The sequence below is a fragment of the Danio aesculapii genome, chromosome 22 (assembly GCF_903798145.1).
Source record: "Danio aesculapii chromosome 22, fDanAes4.1, whole genome shotgun sequence".
Lineage (NCBI taxonomy): Eukaryota > Metazoa > Chordata > Actinopteri > Cypriniformes > Danionidae > Danio > Danio aesculapii.
In genome coordinates, this window is record NC_079456.1 from 12,638,031 (window position 1) to 12,659,017 (window position 20,987).

The 20,987-nt window shown below is 38.0% G+C and overlaps 1 protein-coding gene across 1 annotated transcript in view; it reads right to left on the reverse strand.

The window, feature by feature from the left end:
- Positions 1-9,862: 9,862 nt before the first annotated feature.
- pth2rb (parathyroid hormone 2 receptor b) overlaps positions 9,863-20,987 on the reverse strand; it is a 46,159-nt gene continuing 35,034 nt past the window's right edge. Inside the window, exons 11-13 of the mRNA XM_056447929.1 lie at positions 13,654-13,792; positions 11,376-11,417; positions 9,863-11,292 (exon numbers count right to left, since the gene is read on the reverse strand). Of these exons, the coding sequence (XP_056303904.1) occupies positions 10,723-11,292; positions 11,376-11,417; positions 13,654-13,792 (751 nt within the window). The 3' untranslated portion in view covers positions 9,863-10,722. The remainder of the gene's footprint in view (positions 11,293-11,375; positions 11,418-13,653; positions 13,793-20,987) is intronic.

A 20,987-nucleotide genomic window follows, 5' to 3' on the forward strand; every position in this document is an offset into this window, starting at 1 on the left:
TTCATTAAGAAATAATAGTTTAGAGTCACTTGTTCATGAATCAGTCTACACTGGATATGTTTGATTCACTTATAAGAACTCATGTAAAGAGTCATTTAACAGTGAATTAATTACACTCGTCACACTGTTTGCATTTGATTCACTTAAATCAAATAGTTTATCACTTATTCATGAATCAGACAACACGGACCACTTGGTATGTTTATGATTCACTAAAAAGGACTCATGTAAAAGAGTCATTTACCAGTAAATCAAATTACACTGGTAACCCTGTTTGTATTTGATTCACCGAGAAACAGGTTAGAGTCACTTTTCCGTGAATCAGTCTACACTAGATGCTCTGTATATGTTTGATTCACTAATAAGAACTTGTGTAAAAGAGTCATTTGTTTATGAATCAGAAGTTCCTGATTCACTAAATTATTAAATTAGCAACTAATTCAAGCTGTAAACATGATTAAATTATGATTTTTTCTATAGGAGTGTAGATTCAGCATGTTTTGAGAAATATTTAAGCATTCGTTTTGAGAAAAAAAGTGATTATTATTGAATCGCCGCTTCACTCAAACATGATTTTTCCATTAAATTTAATAATTTGTTTTGATCATGAAAGTGGGTAACGACAACATGACGACATCATTGTCATTCTTGCATGATTTTTTTTTTCTTCTTCTGTATTCGTAACCTCTGTTTAACACAAATCCCCTCCGGCCAAACAACATCACAATCAAAGAGCAGAAATCTCCCTGAAGACTTTTGTTGATTTACATGCCACTGGGTTCGTTCGGCTCATTACTGTCAGTTATCATCCCCTTCTTTTTCAAATCCCATGCATATTCCATTCACAACACCCACCTTATGTTGGTCCCAATCTTAGATGCCTCAGATCGCAGCGCAACAATAAGGCTATAACAAAGCTGTGCTTGTAAAGCTCCTGTTTTCAAGAGTCACTGGCTCATGCTGTAATTAGCAGGTGGAAATATCCTCAGAGCTCTTGGAAACACTGTGTTCAAGCTTTTGGAATAGAAAACTCGTTATATAAGTGTCTGTGAAACTGCAATCTCATTATCTGGAGTGTTTTTTATAAAGTTAATTTGCCATTTCATTCGTAACGTCATTTAAGTATGTATTGTAAGAACAGAAATAACCATCGTTCCTAATTTTGTGCAAGTTTTTACAGCCTGTAGCAAAGAAAAAAAACACAAATGAGACACGATTTCTCAGTTGAAGTGTAAATTACAACCTTTGCTTTAGGCTTGTTCTTCTGCATTTCCCTCTGAGAAACGAACCCCACAGATACGAGCTTCAGAGTCTAATAAATGATCCAAACTTTCAGAAAGTTTCCAATCAAAAGTCGGCAATTTCAGTGTAAACTCAAACATTTGTCATTAAATTCAGCTTTTTGGGGTGCTTCTACCATCCCATTTTGTTTACCTCAGGCAAACTGGCTGCCATTTTAGATTTAGACGGGAACTCTTTCTCTGCATTGCGCTGTATTCATGGCAAGTGTTTTTCAGCCACCAATAAACGTCTGGTGAAAGGTTAATGTGACTATTTTCCATTTCAAAAGGTTAGAACATTAATAATGTAATTTAATTAAAATATTCAGTTCAATGGACTTAACCATTAATTAAGTTGTTCAAGCTTAAAACAAGATAAAAGGCCATTTAAACGCAAGCACTGTCAGGACTAGCAGGTGAGCGCTCAAACTCTATAGAAAATACTGTGGTAAAATAAATTTCCATATTTTAAAGACATGGTGGAGAACAATGAAATTTAATGCAGTGCTTTAAATGACACCCATTTTACATTATTTCTCAAACACGCAGTGAATTTTAAGGCAGTTTAAACTCAGCAAGTTTATAATGGCATGACAGTTCACCAGAAGTATTTTTTAAATTCTAACATTAAGAGATTGTTATGATAACATTTAATTACCGTTAGCATTATGGTCCTAAAACCAAAAAGTAACATTCTATTTTTAAGAAAACTTTCTTGAATAACTAAAAACAAACATTAAAAATAATCTTACTTACAGACTTACTTACTTACAGAAGTTACTTACAGACCTGAACATTAGGGGAACTTAAGAATAATGTTCTACAAACCAAATGTAACATTCTGTTTCAGTTAAAGGGTTAGTTACATGTAGTTCTCCAAAAAAAAAAATCTATATTCTGTTATTAAATAAACTCACCTTCATGTTGTTCCAACCCCCCCCCCCCTAATCTTTTGTTAATGTTAGAACACAAATTAAGATATTTTAAATGAAATCTGAGAGCTCCCTCATCCTCCATAGGCAGTGATATCCCAAGACATTCAAAGTCCAGAAAATGAACCAAAAACATCCTCAAAGTACAAAAAAGGAACTAAAAACATCCTTCAATTTAGATTAATGGCAAAGCGCTTGTCATATTATTTAAATTTCAAGACAGACTCGTAGAAGCTGGTACCTATACTGCATGATTTCACAGCTTGACCAAATAATTCAGAAGCAGTGTCCTCTCATTTGATAAGAAAACAATAAACACCGCCATGTCATCAAAGTACTCGCAGACCAATGCTACGCTCAGAAAATATTGTTTACCTGTTAAAATGAGCTGAAACAAAACAATTCTTAAGTTTATTGGGACAATCTAATTGTTTTAAGTTTAACCTACTTAAATCTTTAAAAACTAGTAAGTTGACTTAATTTTTTATGTTGTCCCAGCCTTTTCACCACCAGTGACCTCGACCTGGCACTATGAAAATAGCGGGGTAAAGCTCAAAAATTTCTCCCTAAATTAAAAGTGAACAGATGCTGTCATTGTCTTAATTGATGGTAAATATAGATAAATCTGTTAAAATCTCAGAAAATGTATTCTAGGGTTTCATGACTTTTTAACAAAGTCGGAAGACTGCGCCACTTACTGGCCAGACATGACACATACTCAGTTACAACATTACTCTAAAAGCACATACTTGTCTTTGAGTTTCTTTCTTCTGTTGAAAGCAAAAGTTGACATTTAAAAAAATGGTTGACTCCATTGACTTCCATAGCATTTAAACCCCTACTCTTTTCGAAAGACATCCTGGGATTTTTAACAACCACAGAGAGTCTGGACTTTGGTTTAATGTCTCACTCACTGAGCAGTATAGTGTCCCCTTCGCTATACTGTGGTGTTAGGACCCACACAGACCACAGGTTGAGCGCCCCCTGCTGGCCTCACTAACACCACTTCCGGCAACAACCTAGCTTCCCCATGTGGTTTCCCATCCACTTACTGACAAGACGCAGCCCTGCTTAGCTTCAGTGGGCGACCATGTGAGAGTTGCAGAGAGCTAAAAAGGAATTGTTATTTTTATTCGTGTTTTCTTACAATAGATGTCAATATTTACCATTAAATATTCTTCAAAAGGTATTCTTTTGTGTTCAACATCTAAAAGAAACTCATAAAGTTTTCTTTAAGTATATAGTGAGTAAAATTTCATTTTTAGGTGAGCTGTCCCTTTAAATGAATCATAACTGAGAAGAAAGAGCAACACCGCAGCCACAAATCAGTCAGCAGATAGAAAAAGCCCACACACCTGCAGAAATGAAACTCTTCAGATGAGATAAAACACATCACACAGCGGAAGTGCCAGTAATGAAGCCTGATACGCCTGACTAGATGGCATGATGAGATATGAACCAGTGCGTCTATAGCCGTACAATTCTACCTCGAGCTGTTAATTACATGCTAGACAAGAACACAGGAAAAATGACTCAAAACATTTTTTTTGACGCTGGTTGTGTGGTTTTTTCTTCCAATGGCCTGAAATATCTTTCCTTTCCTTTGAAAAATGTTTTTTTTTTTGTTTACAGACTTCACCGCTGACATTTCTAGAGTTACAACCATCGAGATTACTAAAAATAAATCTAACTGTGTTTTTCTTTTGTGCCAGCTTGGCCAAGTAACCCAGGGGTCGTGGATAAAGGGAAAGAGTGCTGATAAAGTGGTACACGTGAAGCCCATTAACATCAGTCTCACCCTGCTAAGCCTGTTGTAGCGGCTAATAAGCAGAGGAAATGGAAGATTAAAAGAAAGAAAAAAAAACGGGGGAGGGGTGAGATGGTGGGTACTTTGATGCATTTGCTAATGGCGACAGAAATTCGTAAGATTAGAGATGGCGGGGATGTATTAGTTTGAGAGAAGGTGACATTTTTTGTCACCTGCTTTTACACAATGGCCGTCATTAAAGTTAATCATTTTCCATTTCCGTGCTTTGAAAAGACTTTGTGTACATGTTTGAAAGGGCAAAGAATCAGTTGCTTTTCAAAGACGGCAAATCAATATTTGTGCCAGTCTGAGGACATCCATTCTGCTTCATAATAGGGGAAATTAGACGGCCGTGGTTTGACTTTTGCCACTTGGGCAAGAAGGTCTGGATATCAGCAGCTGTGTTTCCATCTATTTTTATGCATATTTTTGGAATATCATGAAAAATGCTGAAATGGAAACGCATACATTTTGAAAATGCACATGAAAAACTTATGCACAGGTAGAATAAACTTTTTAAAAAACTTTTTATCTGATAAGAGAAAACAATGTGCATAAATTACGATCTGCTGAATAAATTCCAGCATGCGCATCAAAAAAGTCATGTGATGTATTTGTTATGATTATCAGCAATCTAGCTGTTGCATATCGATAAGGGACTACAAATCCGCCATTATAGACTACAAGATCCAGTCATGCACCACTCATACACCTGGCCTAGATCCTGTCTGATTGCAAACCCTTACAGCTGAAGCCGCTCATGAACTGATTACATGGACTATAAAGTCAGCACACAAACACAACGTGTTTTCCTTGTTTTGCCTTGCCGTGTTAGACCCTAGCCTTGTTTTCTTGTTTTACTCCTGTCTGCTGCCTACCTTCTGACCACTCGCCTGATATTTGACTACGACTCTGGAATTGCCTGTTTACATCTGTTTGCCCACGTGTTGACCGTTGTGTGCTTGACCTTCCCTGTTTAATAAACCTGCATTTTGATCCACACTTCCATTGTCAGCGCCACATCACGTTACAGTATTGACCTTATTCTTCAATGCGGAAGTGTGCCTGTTTTTGCGATCTGTTTTAGAACTTCAGGTTTATTTGCCTACGAGAGAATTGACTAGGAATAAACGGCAGAAAACGGTCAAACTACTTGCTCTACAAACAAGTGTGTTCATGACAATACAGACAAAGCAGAATAATATAATAAGAAAATATCAGTTTGCAACATCACGCAGCGTAACAAGCTGTCTTCAACATCTAAAAATCATTGAAAGTGAGTAGAACCGTAAGTCTCGAGCCAAAAAGATTCAAATGGCTGCGCCCATTCATACGCAAGGAATAAGGTGAATAATAAATAGGCACAATTGGATAGCATTAATGGACAAACCAGTAAACCGAACAGATTGTAAAACATCTGAAATGTTGTTTTGGTCATTTTACAATAATTTAACTTCAGGTTTAAAAGAGCAGAGTAGTTGCTTGGGTTTTCTGGGTGGTTGCTAAATGGTTTTAGTAGGTTTTTATGCGGTTATTAGTAGGGTTGGGTACCGAAACCTGGTGCCATATCAATGTAACGGCATGCACCAGACCGAATCAGCTTATGAATTTCGGTGCCACTGGTGCTGCAACAAGGACATAAGCAGCATCAAGGGGTACATCAAAGGCACACATAGGTACGCGTTGTCTCACACCATCTCTAAACATTTAATTCTTAGCAATTTTGAGGAGTACGGACACTGTCAGCGATGTTAGGCATTTGTTCTTGTTCTTAGCGACAGATAGAAGGCAACAAACGCAGTACAGCGCATCCAGTGAGCGAGTCCCTTTATCAACATGCATAGAGGAAACATTTAATTTTGACACCCCTAGTATTCTGGGTGGTTGCTTGAGTTTAGTTTTGTAGTTGCAAGGGTATTATACATAAGTGGTTGAAGGGACATTCTGGGTGGCAGTTAGGTTGCTGTTATGAGGTTGCTAGAAGGGTTTGCCAGGAGGTTTATAGGGCATTGCTATATGGTTACTAGTGTGGTTTGCATTACTGCCATTGTTTTTTCATTTTAGATTTTTGTTAAAAATGTGTTGGATTTCTTGTGAGTTTAGCTGTTAAAATCTTAAAAGTTCTAAGTTAAGCTACTTGGCTACTTAGCCACTGAAGCTAAGCAGGGCGGCACCCGGTCAGTGCCTGAATGGGAAAGAGATAGGAAAACTAGGTTGCTGCCAGATGTGGTGTTAGTGAGACCAGCAGGGGGTGCTCAACCTGTGGTCTGTGTGGGTCTTAACGCCCCAGTATATTGATGGGGATGCTAAACTGAGGTCCTCACTTTCTGTGGTCATAAAAAATCCCAGGATGTCCTTCGAAAAAGAGTAGGGGTTTAACCCTGGCAACCTGGCCATATTTGCTAATTGGCCTCTTTCCATCATCCTAACCATCACCATATCATAATTGGCTTTATCACTTTGTTTCTTCTCCACCAATCAGCTGGTGTGTGGTCTGGCGCAATATAGCTGCCGTCGCGTCATCCAGGTGGATGCTGCAGACACACTGGTTGTGGTTGAGGAGATTCCCTCAAGAATGTGTAAAGCAATTTGACTGTCCATAAAAGCGCTAAGTGATGTTTTGTAAACAAATTTCAGGAGGAGCACACGCAGAAGTTTCAGTATCCTAATACGTCATTGACAATTATTCTATTATCCGATCAGTTCTTGACCAAACCCATATATATACCAAAGCTGTCTTACCTGCAGCATCTCATGACTTTAGCATCCCTCCACCACCCCGACATCTCACCTCTTAAGCATTACAATCCCAGGGGAGCGTTCTGGGGCCAGGCTAGATACTTCGCTCGAATCCCAATTCCGCTCTGCTTCCTGATAAGGGGAATAACTCGAGTTGGGGTGTGTCCCCGAGCTTAGAGCCCTCTCCCCAGACAGCACGCCAAATATGCTTTATTCTGAAACGATTGCAAGTGTGAACTCGTGAAATAAATGTAAGGAATTATTATTATTAAATACATAAAAAATGTGATAATAATAATAATAATAATAAGCCTTTATCAAGTCAACACACCAATATATTAAGAAATATAAATAATCTTATATCTTTTGATATTTTGATATATATATATATATATATATATATATATATATATATATATATATATATATATATATATATATATATATATATATATATATGTCTCAAATTTATATATAAGAAAATGTCTTAGATAATTCATAGAGAAATGTTGTGCTGGTATTATACTCTCTGACTTGTGAGCACAGGTTATATAACTGTAATCACAGAGTGAATACATAACCTCACTCCCACGGGGCCAGAAACGGCTGTGCAGTCAATTTAAACTCTCAAGAAAGATACATTAAGGGTGTCCTGGGGTGACCAACTGTAAACACTCAAGTCTATTAAAGCTTTCTGTTTAATTTAGCTATTTAGGGCTTTAATTTACATGACCTTTAACCATAACTTTTCACAAAAATGTGTGGCCTTGTAGTGATTTTCAAATACCATATTCACTGCTACAAAGGCTTCAAATGCTTGTTTTGACTAACTAGTTCGTTTGGTACATTTGGAAAGACGCTTATAATCAGCATATGAACAGCATTTTTAAATTTTAGAAGAAAAAAAAACTGACGTACATTTAAGTGTGTTTATTCCACCTATGAAACATCAATGCATTGTACATTTAAAAACAATTTAAAAAAACATTTACTGACAAAATCAACATAAAAATAGCTTGATGTAAAAATTGGACATTCATGCTAAGCCACATTCAATTGATTTTTTTTGGCATAATCAAATACTTAAATCGCAAAGCAGGACACTGAACATTAGTTTGGAGTCAAGGAACACCAGCAGAATTTATATTTTGTCTTACTTCATTGATACAAGTTAATGACAATTTAATATACACACAGATGGTTTTGTGAACAGTTTGACAAACATTAAATACAAGCCTATAGTGCCTTGTTTTCATAGAGCAGTTCAGCACAGTACAGTGGCTACAGTATGATTCGGTTCGGGTCACCCTGATAAGGTTAGTTTTCCATTGACAACAGTATCCTTCAGTCATAATCACACCAAGTGAAGTTTCATAAACTCATTTCGAGAAGAGCACGTGATATGATTGAGCACGTCTGGCCGCTCATCTGTAATCAGTAATAATCCAATCAGAGTGATCCTAGTCTACTATAAATGTATCATTTTCTCCCTACTGCTCTATCTTCGTTTGGAAGAATCCCCCCTTCCACCCCATCTCCTCCTTTTCCTCCCTTTTCTAAAGGGGGAGCTCTCGAGACCTACCTGATCTCGGATCTCCTGATATGCTTATCGGGAGCCTTGGGCTCAAATATCTCAGAGCTCAGGGTTCTCTCCCTGGACAGCATGCCAAACCTGCTTTATACGCCAAGCATATCTAAGTGGGAACTCTTGAAACACATTTTTTGTGTTGATGAATTTTTTGGCAGTGATTTATTTTATTATTATTATTTTTTGTATCCTCCTGTTCTAGCCTCCTGTTAGAATTATTTTTGACAGAGTGCACTGTGTGCCTGCAGTTAAAACAATACTCCTGAAAAAACAGCAGACATCATGTTCTCCAGCACTCCTTAAAGCTAATTTATACTTCGGTTTGGAGTGTGTTTGGTAAAACTGGAGTTGTCTTCGCACATTCACATACCCTTTGACAATACAATGATGTGCACCTCTTATAAAATTTAACTACACATAGCGCAAGAGCTGTGATTGGTTGGCTTTGTAGCAGTGACACGGGGCAGCGTGGCTGACAGCATTGGAAGAGGAGCTAGGCTGGTGTGTGTTTAATAAGTGTCGAGTCTTGTGGAAGAGCTCCAGATGAATAATATTGTTTTGTAAATAAAGTTGTTGGTTCTCGCCACTTTCTTCTTTGAATGAGAGTGAGTTTAAGTTACTTTTACTGTAAGTTAGCATTGCACGCATTTCCAGAGTAAACTCAAAACACCATTGTACACTGAAAAAAATTATGTCTGCAAAATTGTTGCAAACAATTTATTTGTGTTGAATTTAAAGAAACAAATTAAATTTAATAATATGTAACTTGATTTGTTTGTTTAATTCCAACCCAATTTAATTATTTACAACCACTTAACGTAAAAAAAAAAATTGTAAATCCAAGGAATCATCTTTGAATAATTTTTTTCTGTGTAGAAACATGACACAGAAGAATATAGAAACCCTGGCATTTGGGAAGTGTTACTGTAAGAGCAACACAAGTACTAGGCAACCACTGTTTCAATGGCCTAAGTGCTGGAGCGCATGACATCGGGTGCTTTTTCTGCTCAGTGTTTACTTATTCAACTGCAGGCACTCCAAGAGCTATGTTATGTGCAGCAGGCAGTTATAATGCAAGAACCTAGTGTGCATAAACAGAGTGCAAAATGCTCAGTACCAATTATAAACCAATCAGTGTTCTGCTGAGAGTCTAGCTCCACCCTTTAGTACCATACTGTGGCACTAGTTACCCTTATGAAAGGGTCCCCAAAAAGTGGAACAGTACAATTCACTGTTTTGGTACTTCTGACAGTGGAAATTGAAATAAATGCATATCGTATTGTCAGGGTCGCCGGTTGGGGGTTTGGGGGGGGGGGTGATAAGGGGGGCGTTTGTTGTTGGGGGTGGAGCTAGGAAGATTGTAAGGGCCCATAAATTTAGAGGAGCCCCAGAGACATTATCAAGGGCCCATGCCATATGCCACCCCCCCGCTCTTCACTTTCAGCTGTGATACCCAGGAACAACTCTCCCGCCCCCCCCCCTCGCTCATCAATATCAGTTTGTCATAGGGCATAGGGCCCATGGTGGCCAGCGGCGCCCCTGCGTATTGTACTGACCCATACCACTTAGTAGAAAACTGAATGTGACTGATTTGACTTTATAAAGTCAATTTATTGACTTTTTTTTTCATTCTGCTTGTGTTTCATGAATCCCCTTTGTTTGATTTCCTCATTTTATCATATAAAACCCACAGTGTGACACTTGATGGAAATATTTATACATCCTTAATATTACCATACTCTTACATAAACCAATCACGGAAGTGCGATGATGCTAATTTCAAGAGGAAATAGAGCAAATGCAAATATAAATCTTTGTTTTTGCAAACTTGGCTTTGAACGCAAGGCTTAAAAATGACTAAAACAAGTTGATCCTACCAATGCAGTAGATTATCGTGCATTACACAACACATGTTGTCTCTTTTTTGACTAGCTTGAGATTTTCATATATATATATTTATTTTTCTTTTCTTTTAAAAGTGCATGTAATAAAAATTAATGTTTTTGTGGCTCTTCTTCTTAGGCAACTTTCCTTTTACACGTGACCTCTGTCAGGCAGCGTTGACTATTGGTTAATAGGTAAATTTCAACAAATAGCTATTTAGGCACTGTTTAGCAAACGCACATTCACCCTATTCTATTATGAATCCCATTTTTTTACAATCCAATCAACTCTTATAAATATGTTACATTGTGGATGCAAATGAGTTCTAGTGCCCAATTGTTACAATCCAACAAATTCCTTAAGTTTTTAGGTAGAGTATCTTTTTTCAATTGTAAATACAATGTTTTCGCACCAAATATCCAGTTTTAATCATATGGGACATTATCCCATTACTTTTGGTTTGACAGTGTTAGTTTGCATTAAAATGGTTTTTTAAAGTACTTCCTCGTTTTCCCGATCCAAATTGTTGTACCTCACCAATAAAGAATCCTTCAGCATGATGTCATCAGCAAATTTGGCGATTTCCACAGGGGTGACATCATCATGCCTCTTCATGACATCATCGGAATCCATACATGTCGAGTTTTGCGCACTCTCCTCGAAACAGATGCCTAGTGCTTCCTGTTGCACAGTGACGTTGCTAGCAATTTTTGCGCTTTCTTTCAGCGTGATGTCATCGATATGCTTGGCCTCCTCTTCTAATTCTTCCGGAATTGAAGGCGGGAGGCTTTCGATGTCCGAGTTGCTGAAGACATACCCTGGCAGGGAGGTGTGTATGTGTGAGGTGTGCGTTAGCGAGCCGATGCTAGGTCGACTAGCACAACGGTACACCCTGCTGGTGAGGAGGGCAGAACTGCGGGTCACAGACATGAGCTGGGATTGATTGCTAGCGCCGCTGTTGTTCAGTACTGACCCGTAGCGGTAGTTAGCCAAAACCACAGGGCCTTTCCAGTCAAACGCTAGCGTCCAGCGGAGCCAGGTCTTGCGGATTTCAGCCTGGACCTGGGATAATGACAACATTAAAACCGTGAACTTTGTGAAAGAGTATGCATTTTGAATATGAACGCTGTTTCAGCTTGACGTACCTCTCCATTGCAGAAGCAGTAGATAATGGACACAAAAAATCCCTGAAAGAGAGGAAAAAATGCTGGTTGTAAATGACAAGTAGAGAAAAAACCACAATACATAGAAAGAGAAAACAATTGCGAGAAGGTTGCTTGTCAAACCTGTTCATTGTTTTACAGTGTCTATATCATTTATTCATTCATTAATTTTCCTTCGGCTTAGTCCCTTTATTCATCAGGGGTCGCCACAGTGGAATGAACTGCCAACTTATACAGCATTTGTTTTACACAGCGGATGCCCTTCCAGCTGCAACCAAGTACTGGGAAACATCCATACACACTCATTCACACTCATGTACTATAGCCAATTTAGTTTACTCAGTTCACCTGTACTACATGTCTTTTGGACTGTGAGGGAAACTGAAGCACCCAGAGGAAACCCAAACCAACAAGGGGAGAACATGAAAACTTCACACAGAAATGCCAACTGACCCTGTCGGGACTCAAACCAGCGACCATTTTGCTGTGAGGCGACAGCGCTAACCCCTCAGCCACCTTGTCACCTCTGTTTCATATAGTTGAATGTTTTTTTTGCTCAAGAAACAGTGCATGATGGATATAATTGTAACAACTATGCTATTGCTACTCCCAGTGGATAAAAAACACCTTTTTTAAAATTTAATATCTTGTTTATATCAGAAATACGCAACACAGCGGACATAAAATACATTGCAATACCTATTTTTTACAATGATATCAGTTCCCAATAGCCAACGGAAGGTTAAAAAAAAGCTTCTGATGCATAATATCAACAACTATTAAGTAATTGTAACTTATATTTTATGACACAAAGCTAAACAAAAACAAACACTTATTATCCACCTCTGCACCAACTGAATTAATACACTACCTGACAAAAGTCTTGTGGTCAATCCCAGTTGTAAGAGCAACAAATAATAGCTTGGCTTCGAATTGATCATTTGGAAAAGTGGCAGAAGGTAGATTTTTCTGATGAATCATCTGTTGAACTGCATGCTAATCATCACAAATACTGCAGAAGACCCATTGAAACCCAAATGGACCCAATATTCTCACAGAAATCAGTCAAGTTTGGTGAAGGGAAAATCATGATTTAGGGTTGCATTCAGTATGGGGGGCATGCGAGAGATCTGCAGAGTGGATGGCAACATCAACAGCCTGAGGTATCAAGACATTTGTGCTGCCCGTTACATTACAAACTACAGGAGAGGGCAAATTCTTCAGCAGGATAGCGCTCCTTCTCATACTTCAGCCTCCACGTCAAAGTTCCTGATAGCAAAGAAGGTCAAGGTGCTCCAGGATTGGCCAACCCAGTCACCAGACATAAACATTATTGAGCATGTCTGGGGTAAGATGGAGGCATTGAAGATGAATCCAGACAATCTTAATGAACTCTGGGAGTCCTGCAGGAACGCTTTCTTTGCCATTCCAGATGACTTTATTAATAAGTTACTTGAATCATTGCAGAGATGTATGGATGAAGTCCTTGAAGCGCTTTATCTCTGTTAAGTGACAAGACTTTTGTCTAAGCAAAGTCAGACCTTACTGTTCTAATTAAAGAATTAAAAATCAGGACATGATCATATGTTATTTTGGTAAAATATGAGTAATCTAGAGGCCTTCTGACTAGAAATCAAGTTATTATTTGTTGTTCCTAAAACATGGATTGGCAACAAGACTTTTGTCAGGTAGTGTAATAATTCTGTTTATTATATCACCCCCCCCCCGCCTCCAAAAAAAAAAGGATACATATTTAACAGTAAATAAACCAAAAACCACATCAACATTTAATTATCATTTAAAATGTCCAAGTAAGAAAATATGTGGATGTACCTCAGCACCTTTTAATTACATTCATTTAAAATAATTTAAACTTTTATATCACAGAACAGACAGCGAACCAAAGACATATATATATAATATTAATCTTCTGATGGACCTCAGCATCAACTAATTTAACTTACTTCACAGACCAACAAGTTTGTAAAAAGGTCTTATGATGTACCCTGGCACCAACTTTTAATTTTCATTTGTCTATATCTTATCTATTCAATTATTTCATAAAGTGTTTTTGTATTAGCTTCGCTGTTTCCACTTCTAAAGATAAGCTGCGAAACACTTTGGAAATATGAAAGCGCTGTTATTTATCACGTCGACAGAACAAATTAAACTAAAATGGGAACAGACACTTCATTATACATAATGTTCTCACAGGAGTGTTTACAGAGAGAAGAAACAAAGTGTAAGTGGGGAAACTCACCTGGAACGAGTTGAAGAAAAGTTCACAGTACATGCGCAGCTCCCAGCCGAGACCGGTGAACGTGTGGGGCATTCCTACAAACACGATGTAGTGGACGCCGAAAACCAGAACCAGAACCAAGGTGGATTTTGCCAGCTTCCTGCGCAGAGACAGACACATGGTAAGATTTTGGGGGTTTTGGAAAATGTCTTGTTTGCAGGTTTGTAATGTAGCTGCTCTTGATCAATCATCGGTTAAAGGCTGTGAAAATGTTTTTTCTTTTTCAAAATATTTCCACAAGTGATGTTAAAAAGTGAAGAAATTTTCACAGTATTTCTTTTCAAGAGTTCCCGCTTAGATATCTTTGGCGTATAAAGCAGGTTTGGCATGCCGTCCCGGGAGAGAACCCTGAGCTCGGAGATATTTGAGCTCAGGGTTCCCGCCCAGTCAATAAGCATATCAGGAGATCCGAGATCAGGTAGGTCTCGAGAGCTCCCCCTTTAGAAAAGGGAGGAAAAGGAGGAGATGGGGTGGAAGGGGGGATTCTTCCAAACGAAGATAGAGCAGTAGGGAGAAAATGATCCATTTATAGTAAACTAGGATCACTCTGATTGGATTATTACTGATTACAGATGAGCGGCCAGTCGTGCTCAATCATATCACGTGCTCCTCTTGAAATTAGTTTATGAAACTTCACATAATGTTTTTTCTTCTGGAGAAAATGTTATTTCTTTTAGTTCGACTGGAATAAAATGTAACAAATGTCCAACTGAAGGCAAGTGCAGTTTTAATGAAGTGATGCAAAAACTAGGGATGGCTGACGTGAAAATGATGTTTCGACTGTGGCTGCAATCCAGCCCAAGTTTTTATGCCCTTCACACGCTAACTTCTCTCTATCTCATTCACTTGAATGTATGTCATTTATTATGTCACACAAGTGTTCACTACTGGCGGAGCATCTAAATAGGTTTAAATGGAATGCCCTGAACCCTTGAGCACTTGGGAACTACTCTGTTGTGATGTCACAATTGCATTGCATTCTAGGACATATAGGTGCTGAAGTGGACACACAAAGCTGACTCGTTCCCTTGGTCAAAATTGAGGAACTGAGGGTATGTTCATGTAAACTTCTGTTGTTCACTTGATGAAATGGAACGCACTTAAAAATGGTAGCAGGGATTCCCCTGAGAGAAAAAGGGAAGGGAGGTTCAAGAGTGCATATCTAAAAGTGGACTGGAATGTCAAGATCCCAAAGCACAGATGTTTCGAAACACTGCTCCAAAGCATTTTGAAACACCCAGGTCACGTGACTAAATCGATTCAAAGCATCGGGCATTTCTCAAGTATTTCAAGACAAAGCATAACTAGAGAATCTGCGTTTGGATTTTGACCTTGTCAATCAGTCACACAAACACAGATAGCTCAGTGTACAGTGCGCCAATTATAGTGCACTAGTGGACAGGGTGACCAGAGATCGAGTCCTAGCTTACACAGAATGTCAGAAATTACGACATTTCTTGTATTAGCATTTATTTTCATGACCAAAACAACACATTTCACAAAGAGTTCCTTTGTATGTCAGACCGATGTTACAACACATTACAACAGAGCTATAAAACCCCAAATTTTGAATCACTACAGTTGCTACATGGTGGATTCAAACTCAATTTGTTGCACACATATTCTGAATGCCTTCGGCAGAATTCAAATAAGCCATTTTAATATAGATTAATTCCAAGATTACAGTGAGATTAATTAGATAAAAAATAATAATCTATGCCCACCTATAATATATAAAATATATTATTTATTAATCCTCTCTACATACAATTTATTAAGTTTCAGGCCTGTAGGCAAGAAGGGTTCAGGTGGTTCGAAAGACCAAAAGTTGTATTATTATTATTATTATTATTATTATTATCATTATTATTGAATTTTTCTTATTATTCAAATGGCCAAATTCTGACTGAGGAAAGTTTAATGTACTGGGCAGTTTGTTATTTGCCTATAGGCTTCACTGTTAATTTAAAACAACAGATTTCTAACAGATTTCTAAAAAAATGTAATGGTAGATGATAATACATTTTTATTTTTTTATAAGAATCTTTTCATATTTGTTTATTATCAATTTTCATTATTTTTTATAAAACTGTTATATGAAATATTTTTGGTAGATCAAAAAGTATGGTTATGATAACCGTCCAACAAGATAATCCAGCAAAATTTTGTTAATAATATATCACAAAATGCAACATTTACTTCATAATTAATTAGTAAATCAGGGAAATAACTGCAAAAAGGTTCAGTTTTTCAGAAAAAAAAAAAACCCACCGCTTTCAATATGCTGGCTACAGGCCTGGTAGTGTAATGTAAAAATGTTTATTAACTGATAAAGAGAGAGTTTAATAAAGGCTTATCAGTATATCAGTATTATGCCTATACACAGGCTGTATTTTGTCTGACAAATAGTTTCAACTGAAATTGAACATGCTACTCTGAGAGATTAGGAGAAGTGATGGGGATCATATACTTTAGCTGTTTATTCTGCTGTTAGTTTTCAAGGGCATATTATTCACAGACAATATCAGTCTGCTATAACGATAGACTGTGCCTTAAAGCGGAAAACACGTGCATTATCTGCATTATCATGACGGACTCATTCAGTAGTTAACTTGCGTTTATGTGGCACTTTCATTGAAAAAAGCACCTTGTGTCCACTTTCTTTTGCTGCCGCTATCCTTACTTGTGTGTCACCCAACACACCTTATTCTTGCACGGGGAAAAAAAACAATGGACTGCTACTTTGGAGCTACTTGTATCTGAAGGCAGCCACAGCCTCTCAAATGATAGCAGAAAAAAAGCACAGCCAATTAAAATGCCCATATGCATTTTGGGGGCAGGAGGGGACTCAAGGGGAGAACGTGATTGAACCCTTTCTGCGTGTCTAGGTAAATGTTGACACCATGATTTTTTTAAAGTGGATTAAATTATTGGTGGGGACATTTATATGGTCAGTGAATATTGGTGGGGATGCGTCCCCTCCGTCTACACTAAATCTACGCCCCTGCATAATACACTCTAGCATCTGACAAAAACACCCTAGCATACATAAATAATATGTCACCATATATTTTATCATACACCCAAAATACCCTAGCAAACATACACAATATATCAGCAAACCCCCAGAACAGTACCTGGTTCAAAATACTTGAGCAAAAATGAGAGGTTACGCATTTTGGTTAGGTATTTCTAAAATTTACATAAAAATTTGAGAAAAAATCATGTTTCATCATATTGAATCATCTTCTAGTTCACAGTGAAAGAATTAGCATAAACTATTTGTCTGAAAGACATGGAAAGTCTTGTTTAAAGGGAGAAATAACCAACTGCAAGGGTCAAAATCATTTATCAAGTGCATTCAACAAATATTAAAATACAGCACAGGAAGACAAAGAATACAGTCCTCTCTATCCTTTACACACTTATGACATCCCATAAATATAGCTCTATTTTTTCTGAAGCTGTTGGTGGACTTGCATCATGCAGACTAAAAATCTTAGAATTTTCTTTTTTTTTGGATGGAGAATACTTTAAAAGAGCAAGATGTGGTAAAACATCCCCGACAGAATACAAGAACGTGTGTTGAATTAATAATGACCACTGACAGAGTTCAAATCTGTATCACTGTCGTTTAAAGCACACTTCATGTTGTCTGTTCATCTGCTAGAATAAATTTTTTCATTGATTATTTGGGCCATTTTTTTTAACCAAATATTGATAAGCAATTATTGTGATTAATTAAATGAGTAACACACTGACAGCTATAACGTTTGCTCAATATATAATTACATATACCACTTATCCACTGGTAAAACAATCACTGAACATGATTTACAATTGATCTAACATACAGTGTTCACTTTTTTGGAGATCGATAAAGTAAACAAAGTAAACAAATCAGACAAACAAACAATCATATTTTATCATTTGCCACCAAACTCTGAACTGGATATGGTGTTCTGGAAGCTAACGACTTGCTAGAACACCTATAAAACTGTTATCTTCAATCCAAGACACCCTAACAATCCACCCAGGGCACCCTAGAATCCAGCAATTTTCCACAAAGAGCATCCTAAAAACCCAGCTATCTTCTACCCTAAATATCCAACAGTCTTCTCTGAGCATCCTAAAATTCCAACCAGAGCACCCTAGAATCCAGCAATCTTCCACACCGAGCACCCTAAAAATCCAGTTATCTTCCACCCTAAATATCCAACTATCTTCTACCCAAAGCATCATAACATTGCAGCCAGAACACCCTAGACACCAGAAGCCCTAAATATCTGTATGTTTCAACCAGAACACTCTTAAAAAAGTAATCTTTTACCTAGAGCACCCTAAAATCCAGCAATCTTCCACCTGCAGCACCCTAAAAATCCAGCTATCTTTAACTCAGAGCCTAATTCCTACCAGAGCACACTAGAAACTACTCAGAACAACATAAAAACAGTGATCTTCTACCCAGAGCACCCTTAAAATCCAGAAATCTTTAACCGAACATAATTCCTGTCAGAGCACTCTAGAAACGACTCAGTCAGAACACAATAAAAAACCAATGATGTTCCACCCAGAGCACCCTAAAAATCCAGTAATCTTCCACCCAGAGCACCCTAAAAATCCAGTAATCTTCCACCCAGAGCACCCTAAAAATCCAGTTAACCGAACATAATTTCTGCCAGAGCACCCTAGAAACTACTCAGTCAGAACACACTAAAAGCCAATGATTGTCTACCCAGAGCAACTTAAAATCCAGTAATCTTCCAGAGCACCCTAAAAGTCCAACTACCTTTAAGCCAGAGCCTAATTCCTACCGGAACACCACAGAATCTACTCAGAACACCCTAAAATCTATCCATATTTCACATTGAGCACCCTAAAGATCAAGCTATGTTCCGCCCAGAGCACCCTAAAAATCCAGAGCCTAATTCCCACCAGAGCACCACAGAAACTACTCAGAACACCCTAAAATCCATCCATATTTCACATAGAGCACTCTAAAGATTGAGCTATGTTCCACCCAGAGCACCCTAGAAACCAGTAACTTCCAAACTTCCAGCCAGAGCACCCTAGAAACCACTGTGAACACCCTAAAAAAGCTACATTCCTAAACTCTATTCCACCCAGAATAGCCCAAAAATGCTATCTTTAGCCAATATGTATCATAAACTACTGAGAACATCCTAAAAACTTGATTTTCCCACCCAGAAAACCCTAAAACAACTCTTATGACCATCCTAAAACCTTTAAATCTTTCAACCAGAGCCTAATTGCTGCCAGAGCACCCTAGAAACTACTCTGAACACCCTAAAACCATTTATCTTCTACCAGAGCACCCTAAAAATGCAACAATCTTCCACCCAAAGCAATCTAAAAATCCAGTTATCTTTAACCGGACATAATTCTAGCCAGAGCACCCTAGAAGATACTCAGTCAGAACATCCTAAAAACCAATGATCGTCTACCCAGAGCACCCTAAAAATCCAGCTACAGTATCTTCCACCCAGAGCCACCTAGAAACCAGTGAACTTTCAAACTTCCAACCAGAGCACTTTAGAAATCACTGTGAACACCCTAAAAAAGCTATTTTCATATACACCTAAAATATTCTAAAAATCATTCATATTCTACCTAAAAATCTTTAGCCAATATGCCTCAGAAACTATTGAGAACCCAGAAAATCCTACAAACCAACTCTCCTCCACTCTGTAAAATCAATCTATCTCCCACCAGAACACTCTGGTATAAACCCATATCTTTAGTATTATGGTATTTACTTGGTACTGTATATCAAGGCGTTTTCAAAAAAAATGTTATTACTCAAGTCTCCGTGTTGATGGGGAGTAAAGCGATAGGAAACATCGAGAAATCTCAGAGATTGAATTGTGATCCAGTAATCTTCCAGAGCACCCTAAAAATCCATCTCTAACCCAGAGCCTAATTCCTACCAGAGCACCGTAGAAAAAATACTCAGAACACCATAAAGTGATTTTCTACCCAGAACACCCTAAAACTCCAGCAATCTTCCACCCAGCGCACCCTAAAAATACAGCTACCATTAACCCAGAGCCTAATTACTACCGGAACACCCTAAAACTAGTCCTAAAAAGTCCAGAAATCTTTCATCCTAAATCTTCCAGAGGACCCTATAAATCCAGTTACCTTTAACCCTGAGCCTAATTGCTACCGGAACACCCTATAAACTAGTGATATTCTACCTAGGGCACCCTAAAATCCAGTAATCTTCCACCCAGAACACCCTAAAAATCCAGCTAAATTTCAACCAGAGCCTAATTCCCACCAGAACACCACAGAATCTACTCAGAACACCCCAAAATCCATCTATATTTCACATAGAGCACCATAAAGATCCAGCTATCTTCCACCCAGAGAACCCTAAAAATCCAGCTTTCTTTAACTAGAGCACCCCAGATAGTATTAAGAACACCCTAAAACTAGCGATCTTCTACATAGAGCACCCTAAAATCCAGTAATATTCCACCCGGAACACCCTAAAAATCCATCTATATTTCAACATCAGCCTAATTCCCACGAGAGCACCCTAGAAACTAGTCAGACGTTCCTAAAACTAGGGATCTTTTATCTAGAGCAACCTAAAATCCAGTAATCTTCCACCAAAAACACCCTAAAAATCCATCTATTTTCAACAAGTTTTCAATTTTCAAAATTGCCACTAGAGCACCCCAGAAACTACTTAGAACACCTTAAAAACTAGTGATCTTTTACCTAGACCACCCTAAAATCCATCTATATTTCAACCAGAGCCTAATTCCCACTTGAGCACCCTATGAACTACTCAGAACACCCTAAAAAACAGTAATCTTCCACCCAGAGCCACCTGGAAACCAATGAACTTCCAAACTTTCAGCCAAGGGACCTTAGATATTACTGTGAACACCCGAAAAATCTATATTCCTATACATCTAAAAATCCAGAGCACCCTAAAACAACTTCTTTTGACCCAGAAAACCCTACAAACCAGCTTACTTCCACTCAGAACACAGTAAAACCCATTTATCTCCCACCAGAACACCCTGCTAAACACCCATAGCTTTAGTATTAAGGTATTTACATGGTATATCAAGGCATTTTCAAAAGAATGTCGTTACTCTAGTCTCTGTGTTGATGGGGAAACAGCGAGAAATATCAGAGATTGATTTTTAAATGAGAGTGAGAGAAAGCGAGCATGAGATTCAAAGTCTCTCTAAAGACTTATTATTACATTACAGCCAAGAAAATGAAGAAAGTTGAGAGAGCGGAGTTTGGAGTAGGCA